At 40.8% G+C, this 19,686-nt stretch overlaps 2 protein-coding genes across 4 annotated transcripts in view; one reads left to right on the forward strand and one right to left on the reverse strand.

Moving 5' to 3' along the window:
• LOC311048968 (serine/threonine-protein kinase 4-like) overlaps positions 1-19,686 on the forward strand; it is a 45,972-nt gene that overhangs the window by 1,423 nt on the left and 24,863 nt on the right. For both annotated transcript variants that reach the window (XM_084062364.1, XM_084062365.1), the window contains exons 3-10: positions 4,157-4,237; positions 4,936-5,064; positions 6,887-7,001; positions 8,109-8,273; positions 9,044-9,211; positions 9,757-9,894; positions 10,669-10,800; positions 11,065-11,269. In XM_084062364.1, the coding sequence (XP_083918490.1) occupies positions 4,157-4,237; positions 4,936-5,064; positions 6,887-7,001; positions 8,109-8,273; positions 9,044-9,211; positions 9,757-9,894; positions 10,669-10,800; positions 11,065-11,269 (1,133 nt within the window). The remainder of the gene's footprint in view (positions 1-4,156; positions 4,238-4,935; positions 5,065-6,886; positions 7,002-8,108; positions 8,274-9,043; positions 9,212-9,756; positions 9,895-10,668; positions 10,801-11,064; positions 11,270-19,686) is intronic.
• Positions 13,878-19,686, reverse strand: part of LOC311048969 (uncharacterized protein) — a 6,188-nt gene continuing 379 nt past the window's right edge. The window contains exons 2-6 of one of the 2 annotated variants that reach the window (XR_014601144.1): positions 19,295-19,392; positions 15,608-15,922; positions 14,458-14,607; positions 14,123-14,153; positions 13,878-13,937 (exon numbers count right to left, since the gene is read on the reverse strand). Coding sequence is in view for 1 of the 2 variants with exons in the window: in XM_084062366.1 (XP_083918492.1) it covers positions 14,492-14,607; positions 15,608-15,922; positions 19,295-19,376 (513 nt within the window). In the remaining variant the exon portion in view is untranslated. Of the gene's footprint in view, positions 13,944-14,122; positions 14,154-14,457; positions 14,608-15,607; positions 15,923-19,294; positions 19,393-19,686 lie in introns of both variants that reach the window. The other variant, XM_084062366.1, reaches the window with a different exon arrangement.

A 19,686-nucleotide genomic window follows, 5' to 3' on the forward strand; every position in this document is an offset into this window, starting at 1 on the left:
TGACACAAAATCTTTTCAGATGGGGGTCCTGCGCCTAAAACATATACATTTGGGGGTCCCTGACATGAAAATGTTTGAAACCTCTGTTCCAGAGAAGGAAAATGTTTCCAAACCTTCTCATTGACCCTGGTGCTGTGCAACTGTGTTGAACTATGACACATCTATCATGGATAGGCCGTTGAGATGTGTAATTAAGGGAATTAACATAAAATGTGTGACCTTAGAATGTGTAGATGGAACATTGCAGTTTTTTACCCCATAAATGCCGTAATATGACTTTTAAAGTAATATTTCACAGTATTAACTGTTGTGCTGTTGGAATCATCAATACATAATATGCAAGACAGCCATGCTAAACAAGCATTTACGTAGATAGTCAATGTAAGCTGTGTTGTCCGTGAAATCATCAGTCTTTATTTAACTCCAAGAGAGTGTAAATGGACCCTTAAAATGACACTGAGGATTTGACTGAGTAGGAACTGATAAGTTCCTACTGTTGTCTGTTGCCTCAGTCCCTTTAGGGGTGGCTGGCTGCACTGTGTTCAGTCTTATCTCCTCTGCTCACGTGTTCACTGTTTCCTGTAATTATATGTACAGTAGCAGGGATGCTGGGAAGTAATTTTAGTTTTGGTTCCACATCCTTCCGGCCCTGTTTTGGCTGACAGTTACCATCCACATCTCATATTTAGAATATGTCCTCTTCATAGAGCCTACATTCTCATTCTAAAAATAGCAATTCCAAACACAGTGACAGAACTACACATTGACACCTCTGTCCAGAGGGATTTGACTATGTTGTGTATTAGTATTTTGACAGTGTGGCTCCCAGGAGGCAAGCCATTTAGAAGCGTCTCTGTGTGAGCTTGTGTCTCTGTTATTTTTGCTGAATGGTCGCCTATTTTCGCTGACTGTTTGACTATTCTGACATGCCCAGAATAGGGATGCTAGGATGCAAGTGGTTAAAATACCAACACGACCCATTTCATTTCAACTCTGATTGTCCCCCCTGATATATAGACATTGAAGACATCCAAACTCCAACGAGTGACATAAATAACCTACTTGTATTTATGGCAATGTCTTACATGTTGTCTACACACTCATAACTGTATCCTTTAGGTGCTTAAAGCAGGAGTTTGACATTACTCATTTATTTTCAGCCATTGATCCTTATGTTGCTATATTTGCGTCTTGGCTTATTATATGGATCTACTCTTGTACAGTCATTGCTGACTTTGTATTGTTGGGGATTTAACATCTTAAAAGATGCTAAATATTTTTTTGAGATGTGTCTCTGAATTAACCTGACACCGTCAAATGGAAGAAGCTTGCGACACAACTTTGTTTCACCGCCCTCATCTGGCTAGTCAGGTTATCTCTGAATAACCAACAGAGAAAATAGAGAAAATAACAAGACTACACTTTCAGCCCAAAGAGGCCATGCTGCTCCTTACACTCAACCCCAAAGGGTGTCGCTAAGGAAAAGTTGTGGATTCACAGAAATCCGGATGGTTCATCTGGGAATCTAGATTATTTTAGATTATGAGCTATCTGTTGATCTATTTGTGAAATAGTTAGGAATTATCTTCGTGGGAACAGGAATGCGCTCAGCAGGTTTAATGGCAATCTGCCCTAAGTGCAATAACCCCTTCAATTTGGGACAGCATCTGTGTCATTTTGATGTTGCTGTATGGTAACATACGTTTTTCATGGCAACAATGACAAAAAAAGCCCATCAAAGCAATTAGGTGATTCACTGTCAGTCACCGGAATAAGCATTTTTATTTTGCCATCTCTATGTCAAAATGTACGTTTGCCACAGGATGACAGATCACCAAAATACTAGTCTTAAAAGTTAAACCTTACCTGTTACGGGCCTTGTAATGACTGATATAGTAATCAGTAGTGATGCGCGGGTCGGGTTTTTTCATGACCCGCCCCGCCCCGCCCCGCCACGGAGCGCAACCCGCCTCAACCCGCCCCGCGAACCCATATATAAATCTATGGCTCAACCCGCCCCGCGACCCGCGATTTTTTTTTTATTCTGTAAAATTATGGTTAGAAAATAATCCCCAAGTGTATTCAAACTGTTTTATTGTTATTATTCTTATTCTTATTAGGAATAAAGACAAAACAAGAGCATGTTATTATTTTTTATTTTTTTGCGTGTGAGAGCGCGTGACCCGCTCACCCTCAGCCCGCATCATTTTCTCCGAAATTCTGACTTGACCCACCCGCGCCGCGGGTTGACCCGCGGGTCCCGCGGGTTACGGGTCAACCCGCGCATCACTAGTAATCAGTAATCAGTGCTGTAGAGAGGTGTCAGGTGTCTAACGGAACAGCATCTGTGTATATGAATTCTCAGTAACCGTGACATGTACTGTGAATGCTGCCATGGCAGTGATAGTGTACTAAAAAATGATGAATTGTCATCTAGTTTAGTAACGTATGGGCCTGTGCCAGCAGTGTTTGCAAAGTCACTTGACTTGTGTTGCAGCTAATCTTTGCTTCATAAATCCCACACTGAAGGGACAGTGGGATTTTTATTTAGTTTTTTTAACCAAAGCAATGTATTGTTTTGAATGTTCAACCAAGCATAATTCTGCCACTTCAACATCATTACTTTATTGACTGTTTTATATTTGCCTCTATTCACGTGTGATTGCCGGATTAGCTTCAACTTTCATGTGCTCTGCCTTCTGTAATTATAAAAAAACAACTTTGAAGCAATACCTTGGTTGTCACTGTCATTGTCACTGTCTGTTACTGTCACTCAATTGGCTTGCAGGTCTTTTGTTTTAATTTGTTAATTAGCCACACGTGTGACACATTAGGGAGAGATAGAAAGAGGAAATGCAATCATTTGATTTTAGTCTAGAGCGCCTCATATTTGTCGCTCAAAAACTGTTCACACTTCACAGAGGCTCTGCGCACCTGTCATCTTTAGCAAGTCAACCCCCACAAATAAAGACACACTGTGACAGCTACGTGTTTTTTAAGTGGAGCAAATGAGACAAGTTGAGTGTGGAGAACTGTGTGTGTGTGTGTGTGTGTGTGTGGGGGGGGGGGGCATCCTGGGTGTCGCAGCAAAGTGAGAAAGATGCAGATTTCGTTCTTGACTTTAGACATTAGACAGAGACGAGAACAGTCATAGTAGAACGTGGCCGGTATCGATATTGTGGCAAATGAGTACTGAAACAGATTGAATTGAACATTGAAAATGTATATTTGTGACAACCAAACTGATTGCTGCGCACACTAGAAGTGAGTATATGCAATACGTGAAAAAATAAGTAGATGGATGGTATACCACACCAAGGTCCCTTGGCCTTTGCTGTTGTCACGGCCGATAGGCCAAATGCCAGGGCAGCAAGGACACCAAATAAAACATGGCCTACCTTTAGTTCTGAGCATCCCAGTCATGTCATTTTCTACCATTGACAAGTATCAGTACCCTATTGGGCACATATTTTATGTAGAAATGTTTAGTTAGAAAAAGAAGAGCAAGTTGAGTCTAGTCTCACCTGATGTCTCATATCTTGACAGTCTGCTGCTGTTCTAGGCATGGCTTGGTAGCAGTTGCTCTGGTGTTTGAAGCTATTTTTGTCCGTTTATTATTAAAAAGAAGTTCCTACATGAAAGTTAGGCTAGAGAATGTGCAGTACATCCCAAGAGTACAGAAAGGGTACAATTAGAACTAACAGAGAAATGTACAGTGCAATAACAGCTTAAATAACAGCTTTGTAAGCGTCGCAATTAACGCGTTGTAAGCTTGCAGATCAGCTAGTTCCACTATTTATTCTTTGAAACGTATAAAGTTATTAAATATGTTTGTATATTTAAGTTATTTGTCATATCTGCCCTATGGCATCTTTGTTTACAACGCCTAAAAGCCAACCAGAAATGTATTTTCGATTATATGTTCATTAATCACAATTATTTGTGTGAATACCATTAGTTGTCAAGTAAAATGTCATGATCATGACAGCCCTACCACTGATCTAATCCCATCCTTACCTTGTCTACATTATTTCCCCCTCCTGACTCTCCTCTCTTCTTCCCTCTTTCACTCACACACACATCTCTCTCCTGCTCTATCTGTCCCTCCGTCCCTCCTGTGCATCGTGTCTGTCCGTCTATCTGTGTGGGACTTCAGGCAGTTGAAGAAGTTGAGTGAGGACAGTCTGACGAAGCAGCCAGAGGAAGTCTTTGATGTCCTGGAGAAGCTAGGTGAAGGGTGAGTCACACACACGCACACACACACACACACACACACACACACACACACACACACACACACACACACACACACACACACACACACACACACACACACACACACACACACACACACACACACACACACTTTCATTGTACTCAAACTCATATTCTCCATAGCTTTCTTTTCCTCTCTCTCTCTCATTAAGCCCCTCCCTCTGGCCGTACACCACCATCATAAACAGTGGTTCTTCATTTCCTGTTTCTCAACTCACTTCCTTTTCTGAACGGCTGATTGTGTGTGTGTGTGTGTGTGTGTGTGTGTGTGACTGACACTGTCATCATTCTCTTCCAACCGCTGGTCTTACTCACTGTGTGACTCACTCTGACCCTTAAGTGAGACAGTGTTTCTCTTTGTGTGTGTGTGTGTGTGTGTGTGTGTGTGTGTGTGTGTGTGTGTGTGTGTGTGTGTGTGTGTGTGTGTGTGTGTGTGTGTGTGTGTGTGTGTGTGTGTGTGTGTGTGTGTGTGTGTGTGTGTGTGTGTGTGTGTGTGTGTGTGTGTGTGTGTGTGTGTGTGTGTGTGTGCGTGCCTATCTGCTATAAACATAGCAGTGTGTTTAAGGGTCATAAGATGGAAAAGATTGTTGCCATTGTATTGAAACTGTGTGTGTGTGTGTGTGTGTGTGTGTGTGTGTGTGTGTGTGTGTGTGTGTACAGGTCGTATGGCAGTGTGTTTAAGGCTCATTATAAGGAGACTGGAGAGATTGTGGCCATCAAACAGGTTCCAGTGGAGTCTGACCTCCAGGAGATCATTAAAGAGATCTCCATCATGCAGCAGTGTAACAGGTACACTTATTTTTCTTTGTATCATCACACAGAACCCAATAAAATGGAAAATCTAAACGTTCAGTCACTTTATATGTAGATTTCCCAGCTCAAAACAGGGCAGGGCAATATGATTTCAAATCAATATCAGGACTATTTCAAACTTTTGCCTCGATTACAATTAATGAACGATGTGACAAGCTAACAACGCGATGCGTTGTGAGCTTGTATATCGGCTATTTTCGCTATGTTTTGGTACACCACCATTGTACAATGAAGCATAATTCAGGGTTAAGTGGTTAATCAAACTAAAAGTCGATTATAAAAAATCGATTCACATTTTTTCATGTCTATTCGTTGATATATACAAAATTAAATGTATATATATAACTATATACTTAAAAATACAGCTTCTTGTTTATTCGATTAACCTACATGAGTTTTCTAAATATCGGTTTCAATATGTTTTCGCTTCATTGCCCAGCCCTACTTGTGCACCATTTCTTTTCTCCACGGCCACACGGCAACCGCACTTCAATTATTTAGTCTTCATTGAGATGTATTGTTGACTGTGGCTTTACATAAAATATGCAAAATATGTTATCTTCCATAACATGCTCTCATGGTCATAATCGTGCTGCTTTGGTGTCCACATGTTGACACTGAGGACACCCTTTTGCGTCATATGTTGGTGCCAAAGATGAATCTGGAATGTGGGCCATGTGGAGCTTCAGTTCTGTTTTATTCAAGAAGCAGAGGTGTTTAACCCATTAAGACCTGAGGCCGATCCTACAAATGTCTTCTAAAACCGTTTTCGGAAAAACTATAATATCACTGGTGCTTAACTTTTTTCATGTCAAGGACCCCCAAATGTATATGTATTTGGCCGCAAAATATTTTTTTCCAGGGAACCCCCAGAAGCATAGATTTTAGTAAAAAAAATTGCTTTGAAAAACATACGTATTCAAAGATTTGCAAAAAAACGTATTGCAGATCTACGAGCTCATAGTATGCTATGAGCTCGTATATCTGCTATTTTTGAATAGCAAAGTATAAAATATGGTTTCCCGGTTTGAATGGGTTAAATCACAGACTAAAGGAATGATGTGGGGAGAAACCCCAATGCAATGAACCAAAAATAGATAACTCAATGTCACCAAGTAAAACTTTAAATACAAGTGCAGTTATTACTTTTCAGTCCTGCTAGCGAGGACGGCGGCTATGTTGGTCTGCCTGTTCCACCACATTTTTCACTCAAAATCCAATTGGCAGATTGCCATAAAATTCACGTTCCTCAGAGGATGGCCCCTACTGACAATGGCCTTTCTTTTAGCGCAAGGGTGTCAAACTGGCCAGGGGCCTGGGGTTCAAATGCATGCGGCCCATGAGATGATTTGGGGTAGAAGAAAATTACCCTGACCCTTTTATTAGCCTATGTACTGTACCTGTGTGACAGCTGATCGACGGCAGTTAATGCAACTCCACTCCCCGAACCTACCAGATATACGTCAACCCCCCCCCCCCCCCCCCCAGTCTGTCCCACCAAGAGTGAAGGCCCTGGCCTGATAGAAGGAAAGCGTCAATGACGCTCCTATCAATGATGCGTGTCAAGATTGGCTACTTGCTCACGTCGAAGGTGGGAGAATTAGAAGAATCAAAGCGTCTCTATATATTCGGCTGCACAAATTATTATTAATTTGACCTGAATGACACAAGGGATGTACCAACACACAGACACACCATGTTGATTACAGATTAGATCCCCATTTCCTAGAGAAACCGCCAATGAGACATTCCACATTTGGTAATGTTGTCTCTACTGTATGTATGTGCTTGTATCCAGCCCCCACGTGGTGCGGTACTACGGCAGCTACTTTAAGAACAGTGACCTGTGGATCGTCATGGAGTACTGTGGAGCAGGATCTGTGTCCGACATCATCCGGCTACGCAACAAAACGGTAATATAACACACACAGGTTCACGCAAACGCACACACACACACACAGTACATCACTAGGACTCTCAAGGTTTTTGCATCCAAGTAGTATTCTATTGCTTCCCTTGTGTTTATCTGTACACAAGTTATACGTTATACGTACAATTATTCCTTTAACTCTGAGAGTGTACAAATGAACACCGTTCCATTTGTACACTCTCACTTTGTACACTACCGGTCTGTAACTCTGAGAGTGTACAAATGGAACAGTGTTCATTTGTACACTCTCAGACTTACAGACCGGTAAGGGTCCATTTGGTTATGTTTGTATATTCTCTGAGTTAAATTAACACAGAGGAATTTACTGTATACCAGCCAGCTCAACTTTGAATATGAGTTCTTCCACCTCCTGGTGTTTTATTGGGTAGCACCAGCAAAAGATGAATAAAAAGATACTCACGCTCAAAGCTCTTCAAATATGATGCAACAACTAGGGATATTAACAACACATTTTTATTTATTTATTCTGATGTAGGCCTATCTGCTAAAAACACAGGACAGTAGTATGTAATATGGAGTTCCATCAGCCTAGAGCTTCTTGGGCTGCGTTGGACAACTATTTGACAATTCGAGTCTGTTCATAAAGTTATAATTGATTTGTTGTTGTTGCAATAACTGTATTGCTGAATGATCATAAAATCTTGTATCCTCCATGACTGCATAGTGCTCCATATATTTAGAAATAAATGCTTTAGTTATGGGGGGATTTGGTCTGTATGAATGTGCATGGAGACTAAAGTAAAGTAATAACATTCCTGGAGGTGTAGGCAGACATGTTTTGTGTGTTGTTTTTGCATAATTTGTATGCCATTTGTAATACATTATACAATTATTATAATGCATTACAACTATGAGAATTATAATTCACTTTGATCCTGGCCAAGAGAATAAGTATTTAACAATGCTTTATAATGTGCTTTTGTTATAAAGCATTATGCATGCTTATAACTATACTCGTATAGTGTTATAAGCAGATGTGAATGCATTATAAGTATGTTTATAATGCAGTATAGACATGGGCGTCATAGACAGTGTTACCAATAAGGGTATTGTGTGTTGTGTGTCGTAGCTAACAGAGGAAGAGATAGCCTGCATACTGCAGTACACCCTGAAGGGTTTGGAGTATCTGCACTTCATGAGGAAGATCCACAGAGACATCAAGGCAGGAAACATTCTGCTTAATGCGGAGGGACAGGCCAAACTGGCTGACTTTGGAGTCGCCGGACAACTCACTGTAAGCACCAGACCTACACAGTACTATCCTCTCTACTTTGTATGTGTAAAATATGCTTAGATATCGTTGCTGTGGCAGAAACCACTTATCTCCGTATTTTAACTTTTTGTGTTTTTACGTAAATTAACACCCGACTTGATCATACTAGTGTCAAAAGTGTCAATTGTAGCAGATCCACAAGCTCGAAACGCGGCGCGGTTGAGCTTGTAGATCTGCTGCTTTTGCAATTTTTTTATTTAAATCATGGAAAGCAACAACATATGAGGTTTCCACCCGACAGAGACGATACTGTATGGTATCATAACAGATGACATAAATAGATAAATAAATATAATTTTCTCAGTGGAGAGGGAAAGCTTCACCGTAAACCCAGCTGTCAAAAACATACCTTTTCATTTCATGTGGAACAAAGACGAGCATTCAAAATGTTATCAAGTTAAGATGGAGACATTTTAGCATGATGACTAAGATAATTATGCTAAAATGCTCAAATGAATTCAATGAATGGTCGGTCAATCTATTAAGCAATTAGTTGATTAATCATTTCACCCCTAATTGTCATATACTATATTTACTACAGTATACTGTATATATAATGTATATGCTTAGATGAAATTGTAAATTTGGGAAAACTTTGATGAAATAATGATTTCTTTATCTTTTGACTTTCTTTCTCTCTTTCCTTCTTTCTGTTTATTTTCTTGGTACATTGCTTGTTCTTTCTTTCCTCCTGTCATTCCCTCCATCTCCTTTTTTCTTCTCCCCATGAGGACACGATGGCCAAGCGGAACACTGTGATCGGCACGCCCTTCTGGATGGCTCCCGAGGTCATCCAGGAGATCGGGTACAACTGTGTGGCAGACATCTGGTCGCTGGGCATCACGGCTATAGAGATGGCAGAGGGCAAACCCCCGTACGCCGACATACACCCAATGAGGGTGAGGCCTGGCTGGCACAATTATTACATAATCGCCTGATGGCAATTATTTGAGATAATTGCAATTGATTTGCTTAACCACACAAGACCTGGAACGCATCTGTGTCACTTCTTGATTTGAGCTAAAAAGCATTATTTTACACTTAGGCTATTAGAAAATAGCAGATATACAAGTTCATAGCGCGGCACCGAGTGCCGCGCTATGAACTTGTAGATCTGCTATTTTTGAAAAATCGTGAAAATGTGTGCGAATCTTTGAAAATATATTGTTTGAAGCGAACATTTTTAACTCTATTCTTTACTTCTGCGGGTCCCTGGAACTAAATATTTTGAGATGGGGGTCCGTGGCCAAATACATATAATTTCGGGGGTCCTTGACATAAAAAAGTTTGAGCACCACTGATATAGAAACATATATTTCTTTAGAAAACTGTTGGGATTTAGAAGACATTTGTAGAATCGGCTTCAGGTCTCAATGGGTTAATCGTCATAATCGTTTCCATTCTCAATCTTTGTGTGTGTGTGTGTGTGTGTGTTGTCTTCCAGGCTATTTTCATGATCCCCACCAATCCTCCTCCAACGTTCAGGAACCCAGACCTCTGGACAGAACCTTTCAGAGACTTTGTCCACCAGTGTCTGGTGAAAAACCCTGAACACAGAGCTACCGCCACACAGCTACTACAGGTAACATTAAACCCCTGAACACAGAGCTACCGCCACACAGTTACTACAGGTAACATTAAAACCTGAACACAGAGCTACCGCCACACAGTTACTACAGGTAACATTAAAACCTGAACACAGAGCTACCGCCACACAGTTACTGCAGGTAACATTAAAACAAGTTGTAAATCGTCACTGTCGGGCGGAATCTGTTACTTTTCAGGAAATGTAAAAGAAAGTGGATCCAGTACTGTTATTATTTAGTCACAAGCTTTGGTTAATACTCTTCATTAGTTCAATATTTATTAATAGAAAAACAACACACACACACACACACACACACACACACACACATAACCACTTTCATATTAAAACAATATTATATATTTCAAAAGTAGCTTCTTTTGTGTGACACTAGTATAGTATAGAGTATTCATTTACAAAAAAAAATGAAAAGTTGAAATAGGAGATACAAGGTTTCTGCAAACAGAAATGAAATGTAGTTGTTAGATTTGGTTGGTAGTTGTAGTTGATGCGCAAATGTTGGTACTGTAGTAATTGTTGAGTCGTGCGAGTTGGGTGAACTACTCCTTTTAACCAATGAAACCCCCGAAATGTACTTTGTTGACTGCAGTCAGAGGTCTGTTGTACTCAGCCCTCGTCACATTGCGAGCTTGTAGATCTGCTTTTTTTTGCCGAATGCTCTCCTATTATGACACATAGGGATGCCAGGGTCCATGTGTTTATTGCCACATGCCTCAGCCATTTCTCCTCTCTTTCTGTTGTGTTTGACAGCATCCCTTCATCCGGGCGGCCAAGTCCAGCTCCATCCTCAGAGCTCTGATAACGGACGCCATGGACATCAAGCTGAAGAAACAGGAGGAGGCTGAACAGAGAGAACTGGACGCAGAGGATGACGACAACTCAGTGAGTACGCTCACACACACATGCTGCACTCAGAACTATCACACAAACACTGATGTGGTGGGCCATTTTGACAGTGGCATACGATACTGGAAATACTCAAGCCTACACTGCTGTCATTTCCCTGCTGTTCTTTTGCCATGCACGCACATTACATGCTTGTATCTGGAACGAAGCAAAGATGGTAGCAGTAGAAAACACACATATCAAAAAAACACATTTTGCTGTGGGGGACCCTCTGCAACCTTCTTCTCTCCTGTGTTGCAGGACGAGGACGAGGTTGACCAGGGAACCATGGTGTTAGCGGGGGGGACGGGCGACTCCGGGACGGTCCGCTCTCTCTCTTCAATGGGCGGGACGGCCCGCACCATGATAGAGCACGATGAAGACACAGGGACCATGCAGTCCCAGCTCGGCACCATGGTCATCAACTCTGATGAGGAGGACGACGAGGACTGCGGTACCATGAAGAGTAAGGCGCATTTTAATTCCTTTATTTCAAGGACCAAGGACCCCCCAAATTGATATGTACCCCCCCATCTGAAAAGGGTTTGTGCCAGGGACCCCCAGAAAATGAAATTTATGTTAAAGAAATAAAAAGTTTTAAATATTTTTCAAAAGATTTCAAAAATAGCAGATGTACAAGCTCGCAGCGCGGCACAAAGTGATGCGCTGTGAGTTTGTAGATCTGCTATTTTTGAAATGCCAACGTATAAATGGATAAAGTGGTTAAAATGATAATGTGACGCTACATTAACTACTTTGGCTGGGGATCGGCCCCTGGAACCCTCTCAAGGACCCCTAGGGGTCCACGGACCCCACTTTGAGAACCAATGTTTTATTTGAGTCTACATTTATAAAGTACATCACAAGGAGGATTGGCTCAGGAACCATTGGTTCCCAAGGATTCTTACTTACTAGTAGTAACTGTCATTTCTTTCTCCCAACCCTGAATGTGAAACCTCCAGGATAGCAAACAGCTGCTGAATCACATTGCACTTCTTTTTATAGCCACTAGGGGGCACATGCACACTGTCACAGTGTCACACTGTAGAGCATTGGTGTGTGTGAGGGGAGGGGTGTAGCCAGGTATCTTTTACATCATTATTTGCCCGTGTGTAGGTATATGCGCATGCATACTAATCGGCTACATAAGTCTGTCCCAGAAGATATCATTAAAATAATTGGTCTAAAATGACTTGTGGGCTTAATTTAAATGGGTCCCTAAATCATCCTCACTGATGAGCACTGCAATGTTTTAAAGTTATAATCCTTCATTCTTTTAAAGGTAGAGTCAGTGATATTTTTTGGTTAAAACAATGTTTTTTATTAAAAGGTTTGTTTAAGCACTATATTTTGATAATACTCTAAAAGAGCGTCACTAAATGTTTCAATGGATTGAATGAATACACAGGACCCCAATGGACAAACGCCATAGTGCTTCCTAACCTTGGGTTTAATCCTTTTAGCAGACCTTGTATAGAACTGTACTTCCTGTGTTTTTTTGCAAACTGTTAATTAAGTGTTCAATCAATCAATCAATGCACAATATACCGGTCAGTTGAGTCCTAACAGCTAATAATTGCTTGACAGGAAACGTCAAAGGCAAAGTTTCCCTTTAAAAGTGTGTCATCTGTATTGAGAAAAAAATCTAATTTATGGCCGGTATACAGGGTTGCCCCCCCAAGCGCTTATTGCCGAAGCAATTCAACCCTGCTGAATTGCAGACACCTTGACTGGGGAAAATAAATGAACACCCTTTTAAGAAATAAAACCATGAGGCGTTTTCACACTATGTTTAGCCCTGCTAAAGGCCACCATTAGTCCAGGGCTTACAGCTCTGTTGGCCTGGGGCTAACGGAAGCAGGATTGTCATGTCTCCTCAGTCTGTACAGAACTTGGTAAAGGAACCTCTATGATTATAGATGTTTTCCTGTCAAATAGATTTGGGGCTGAAGCACCAGATGCCTGGTGGTGCTGGTGACACCAATCAGTGTTGCCAAGTCCGCTTATTATAAGCGACTTTGGGCTTGTTTTTCTGTAAAGTCGCTACTAATTATTGCTAGTTGCGTGTTGCTGGTTTCTTTTTGGGGCTTGTTTCTAAAGTGTAGTTGCTTATTTGGACTTCCATCCTAATGTTATTTAAACCAGTGATTCTCAAAGGACCCCCAAATTAATATGCATTTGTCCGTGGACCCTCATCTGAAAATATTTGATGACAGGGTCCCCCATACAAGATTTGTGTTGTTAAAATGTTTAAAAGACGGATTTTAAAAAAAAAATCACCAATCTACAAGCTCACAACACGTTGCATCACAACGCGTTGTGAGCTTGCAGATCGGCTATTTTCAAATAGTCAATGTATATAGGTTTCTACTGGTGAAACTTGAAAATCATGCAGCGTTGAAGCTGCTTTTGGGCCTGTTTTCGTAGACCTGGCCGCTTGTTTCTCTCGCAGAATCTGGCAACACTGACGCTAATGCTCACAACTCAATTCAGTGAGTTTGGGTGTTTTTGTAATTGTAATGTGAACAGTCAAAAGGCATACACACAGAGGGAGTATCAGTGGTAGAAATAGTTGTGTGAAGAAACCCCCCTCATCTTCACACCTGTAGCTCGCCTATAGCACCTATAGGCGAGTGTCGGATTGTCTGACAACAAACAACAACAAACAAAACTGTGGTTTTGCTATTTATTCACAATGCAATATGAATCTTAGAGTAAGCTTTTACCTTCTCCAACAAGCAACGTCCCTCTTTAGGGCCGTTACGATCATGACAGTTTACTTGACGATTAATTGTGTTTTGGGGATTGAACATTGGATCACATGAATGATTGGCTTCATAAATAAAAGATCCTCAGGGCAGATATGACAAATAACTTAAATATAGAAATAAATGACAAACTTTGTCAGCTTAAAAAAAAATTAAGCTTGTAGATCCGCTATTTCCAGTATTTTTCTTTTTAAACATTTGAAAATGTATGAACATTTTTCAACATGGAAATGATTATGACGATTATGCAAAAGCCCTATCCCTCTTCCCTATACAGTTGACAGTTACCGTACTTGGCAACAAAAAGACGGTCTATGGTGGATTCAGTACTTTTGAGGCATTTTGCATGTCTTCTCTGTGCTTCTGCTGCACCTTGAAAAAGAGCAGATAGAAGAAGAATACATGGCTTAATAATGTAACGTCTAACGTGTCATGAAAGATGAACGAAAGGGCAATATAATTCATATAATGACTAAATAAAAGAGGTCAGGTCAACACTAAAAAAGCTGCACAATGTGATACTTGTCATGTTGGTTACTTCTGATATTTACCCTTTGTGTTAATGGAGGTGGATTGTATCCTCTGGGAAGACATTGAGATTAATGGGCGTTCTTTTGCATTGTAAATGCATCTTGGTTCTATCCTGACAATGCAATCTATTCTTAGTTTCTTGTTTCTTTCTGCATACTTCGAAGATGGGCTCTTGAGGTAAAGAGTAATGAGATGTAAAGACTTTTCTTAAGTGATGCAATGCGTTGTCAGCTTTAAGATCAGTTGTGGTTGGCAAGCGATACCACGGTGTGTATACATTCAATTACAATGGTGTGAGCTTTAGTTAATGGATGATAGCTGGGGGTGTTGTGAGGGATGTTGTGACTGGGCCCACCTTTGTCACACGGCTGGAGCGGGGCTTACCGGGCTCATAGGCTGAAGCAGGAAACCACAATGATCAGCAACACTGCTAGAGCTTTCACCACTACCGCCATCACCAGTGGGTTTCTCATTGCACTTACACCAGTGTCATTCACCGTGTCATCTGCAAAAAGAGTCGACTTATAATATCCATAAGCAATCATTGATTTATGAGCATACCTGTGCATACGTTTGCATCATGTAACAGGTTTGGCTATAGTTCTTATATAGTTATTCATAGTTTTGACAAGAAGCAGAAAGAGTCTGACCAACGTCTATTATTCTGGAACTTATAAATCAAAGTAGTAGCCTAGTGAGCCTTGTGTCATGTCTGCTTTATTATTTATATATTTTCCACACTAAGTTGTTTCAGTTAAAGCTGCACTCATTTGGGGGGCCCACTTGCAATATCCTCATGGCCCGTCAGTTGAGAATGGCTGACTTACACTATGCAGGTAGTAACATGCACAGTGGTTTATCTCTCTGTAATTACTTTTATCGATAGTGAGGTCAGATTGACCAGTTTGTGCCCTATTTTTAAAAGTAGATTTTATTAACCCATTCAATCCGGGAACGCATCTGTGTCATTTTAGAATTTAGCTGTAACCATTATTTTATACTTTGGCTTTTCAAAAATAGCAGATATACAAGCTCATAGCTAGGAGCTTGTAGATCCGCTATTTTTGAAAAATCGTGAAAATCTGTGCAAATCTTTGAATATATATATATATTTTTTTTTTAAAGGGGACATTTGTGACACTAATCTTTGCTTCTGGGGGGGTCCCTGGAACGAAATGATTTGAGATGGGGGTCTGCGGCCAAATACATATCATTTTGGGGGTCCTTGACATGAAAAAGTTTGAGAACCACTGATATAGCAACGTAGTTTGTTTTTTTTTACACCCCCATCTCAAAATATTTTGTTGCAGGTACCTCCAGAAGCAAAGATTTTAGTTACAAATGTACAAATATATATATTAAAATATTTGCACACATTTTCATAGCGTGTAGATCTGGTATTTTTGAATAGCCAAAGAAATCGAAATCGACAGAGATGCGTTCCCGGATTGAATGGCTTAAGCCAGTTCATTGCAGTCGTTATGTCCCATGAGGAATCAGCTCACCTGTGGTGATGAGCAGCTCCCAGTGCTGCTCCCAGAGTCCTGTCCTGCTAGCTGCCTCACAGGTGTAGTTTCCTGAATCAGAGACGTCTGCTCTCTTTAACACCAGTGGATAAAAGTGGGCGGCACTCAGGCTCATGTTTATGTTGAGCCTGGCAACATGATGAGGATGGGCGTGGATTTGTCCCTTCCGTGGTGAAAAGGTGAACAGCGTCTCCCCGTTCTTCTTCCATTCGAGCTGGATGAGGTTGCTCTGTGACTCGTTGGTACAGGGCAGCGTCACCGTGCTGCCAGCCAGCTGGGAGATGATGTCCCCATCTGAGCAAAGTGGAAATTGAATAAACCAAACTTGGTTCTCAAACCTTTTCATTTCAAGGACCCCCACTTTGATATTCATTAGGCCTGGGACCCCATTTTGTAGGGGAAATCCCTAGTGTTCATTTAACTCGTAGAGTGAACAAATGGACCCATAAGGGTTCATTTATTTGGTTCCATTTGTTCACTCTCAGACTTAAATCCAACCTGTGGGCTGTGAGAGTATTGCAAGTGGGCACCAAATCATTGATAAAACACTAAGATTTTAATAACATAACATTAATATCAAAAGTAATGGCTCTGCAAAAGCTTAGTTATCTATGAGGTTCTGTGTGTGTTTCTGTCCGGAGTTGGTCTTGCAAACCACTGGACAGATCAGTGCTAACAGAATGCAACAGAAGAACCACCACCAATCCTTTTTGTCTCCGCCAGGCCGAAAGGCATGGCGAGAGAGTATGTTTTACCCCCTGTCCGTCCGTCCGTGTGTCCGTGTGTCCGTGTGTCCGTCCGTCATTCGATCTGTCTGTGTACAGCTAATCTCCGGCACCGTTGGCTTGCTCGCAGCCAAACTGTGCACACACAGTCCCTGGATACCAGAGCAGAACCTCTGCCCCAAATTTTTCACAGGGGCCTGTTATAGCGCCACCAGGAGGCCGATTTGTGCAAAACACATTTTTTGACAGTACTCCTACAGATTTTGTCCAAAAATCCCACAAATCGGTACACAGTATCTCTACAGTCATTAAACGAAACGGGTCTTTCAGATTTCTCATATTCCATCCTGATTGGCTAAAAATGTCTTCCAAAGTTTGCAGGAGTGCTCCGTTTTGAACAAAATGCCTCAAATCATGAACACAGCATGCACTTTCCGAGAAATTTTGCAAGCACATTCCCATTAGGCCGAGGAAGAACTACCATTTGAACATTTTTAAATCAGCCTCATGGTGGCGCTATAACAGGCCGATTCGTGTTTTTACCTATAATTGCACCGATCTGTGTAAAACTTTGTATGCACACTCCCTATAGGTCAAGGAAAAACCTTTGCCCTGCATTTTTCACATCTGCCTTTTATAGCGCCACCAGGAGGCCGACTTGTGTAAAACACATTTTTTTATACTACTCCTTCCAATTGTATCCAAATTTCACGCAAATCGGTACACATGATCTCTATAGTCATGTGATCACGACGGATGTGTTTGATTTTTCATACTCCATACTGATTGGCTAAGATTGACATCTAAAGTTTGCATTATTGGCTTGTTTTGAACAAAATTCTGCAAATCATGAACGCACCGTCCAATTGCGCTCAAACTTTGCACGCACATTCACACTATGTTGAGGAACAAATGCCACCCTTTTAACATTGGCCTGTTATAGCGCCACCAACAGGTCTAATTCAGCAAAACAGATGTTTTTGACAAAATGCCTCAAATCATGAATGCAGTCAGTGTCCGATTGTCGTGCAAGGCCTAAGAAGAAATGGCACCCTTTTCACGTTGGCCTATTATAGCGCCACCAGGAGGCCACAGTAGCCCACCTGACCTGGCGGAGACCTGTGCTCCGAGGAGCACTTTTTCTAGTTTCTTCTGTTTTTCCTTCTTTTTTTATACTTTTTGAAATATTTAACTTTAATTTTATAATGGACAACAATGGAGCAGTGATTGTGCGGAAACATTGCCCAAAGTTGGAGTCATCATACGCCATAGATGGGTCATAGATGACTCACTTACAGTCCGAGATCCAAATGATTTCCTATTTTTTTCCACTGATACAGATAACTAGGAACTTAAAGTATACTACTCTCATGGAAATCTGATCACATAACATGAGGTCATTTTTGTACTTTGCTCTAAGAGCGCACTGATTGGCTGTTGTGTTAAGTGGTCAGATGGGTGGGCACTGGGCTGTAGTCTCTCAAGCAGAAAACTCCTCTACAATCTTCCAATGCGTCAGCAAGTCTGTAATTATCATTTCCTTTCACGAAAATACATTTTAACACATTGGGTGCCAAAACCGTATATATACTTCTTTTCAAAAACTGACTTCGAGTGCCAAAACCGTATATATACTTCTTTTCAAAAACTGACTTCGAGTGCCAAAACCGTATGTATATACGTTTTTTGAAAAAGAAAAAAAAACTTTTCAATTATTATTTTTTTTTCTCCTTCACAGCACCAGGAGATATGATTTTTCGAAGATTTAGACTTTAATCCACTTCCTGGTTAAAGGAGAATTTTGGACTAAAGTTTTATTACCTTTTCTATGATGTTATGATATCTTAGGATGAATGGTACAGTAGAACATTTTCATAACTCCACCCCTGGCCCGCCACAGCTTAAAAAGGTGCGCGGATAGGCCTTAGGTTAGATCACATATTTTAATAGTTTTTTTTTTTGTTTTTTTGTGAGAGATCTTACGTTCATAGTGACAGAACACTGTCCAAAAAACAAACAAAAAAAAATCGCTAGACGAGATTTCAATCTCGAGATTTCAATCTCGTCTAGCGAGACTTCTGTTTTTTTTTGTTTTGATTGCATAGTGTTCTGTCACTATGTTATGAAATTTTTCTACTGTACCATTCATCCTAAGATATCATAACATCATAGAAAAGGTAATAAAACTTTAGTCCAAAATTCTCCTTTAACTTATGACTTCAAAAGCCTGTATCTCGGCTCCTGTGTACTTTTTTTTTTACAATGTATTTTTGACTATTTTCAACTGGCTGCAACTATGGAACGGATTATCGAATGTTTTACATTTTTTCCCCCCGATTGTACGAGACCTCTATGTGTGTAATGAGGGGATCACCGTGAGGACGGTGATCATTGAAATATTTTGTGACTACTTGAAAAAGGTTCAAAAATGGTTAAAAATCCAGGCACTCAGCGTACACTTTTTTAATAAAACTCTGGCACCCCAAGTGTTAAAATATCTTTCAAATATAGTTTTGAATTAACATTTCTGATAAGCAGCAACCTCGGTACGCTCTGATTCATTTGATTTACAGTAGGATTTATTTACACATCTGCAAAGACTAAATATTAGTGCAGGGGAGGGGATTCACCATATTCTCTCAGCATTTTCAGTGCTTCCGTTGTACTGACAGTTAATCCTGATCCATACTTCGGCACGAGACGGAGAGAGTCTCGAGAATAGCAGACCTGCAAGCTCACAAACGCGTCACAGATACGACGCGTTGTGAGCTTGTTGGTCTGCTATTCTCTGCCGTCCTTCGGGGCACGACACCATCGCGTGACGGACCATAAATCTTGAAAGCTGTGAACGCTTTCAAGATTTTCAAATGGGCCCTGATTCAAAAAAGACCGATGCTGCTTTTGGTAAAAGGAATAGTGTGCTCAAAGCTGTACGTTTTACCAGTTAGTGAGAAAATCCAGATGATGCAGCATAGCAGAATCAGTGTCCTGTTCATGGTTAAGCATCTAGAATAGATCTCCATTCTACCCTCTGCATGACTGAAACAAAGATTTAAAACTTTTGTTAGAAACTTAATGCTTATTTCATTTGATTTGCTATGATGTTACTGTAGTCTCTCTCTCGCTGGCTCGCTCGCTCGTGTCACCTTCCTAAAATATGTAATTTTTGCCTAAATCAGCTCTTCGTGACACTGGCCACCTCTGGTAAAATCTCCTATATCCTTTAAAAAAAAATATATATATAGTGTAATAAGTAGTATAATGGCCTATGTCAAGAGTGTGACCTAGGCCATGTTATGTTGCCTAAGTCAAAGAAAATGTGACTTAGGCAAA

Source organism: Gymnoscopelus microlampas (assembly GCF_963454915.1).
Source record: "Gymnoscopelus microlampas genome assembly, chromosome: 7".
Taxonomy (NCBI): Eukaryota; Metazoa; Chordata; class Actinopteri; order Myctophiformes; family Myctophidae; genus Gymnoscopelus; species Gymnoscopelus microlampas.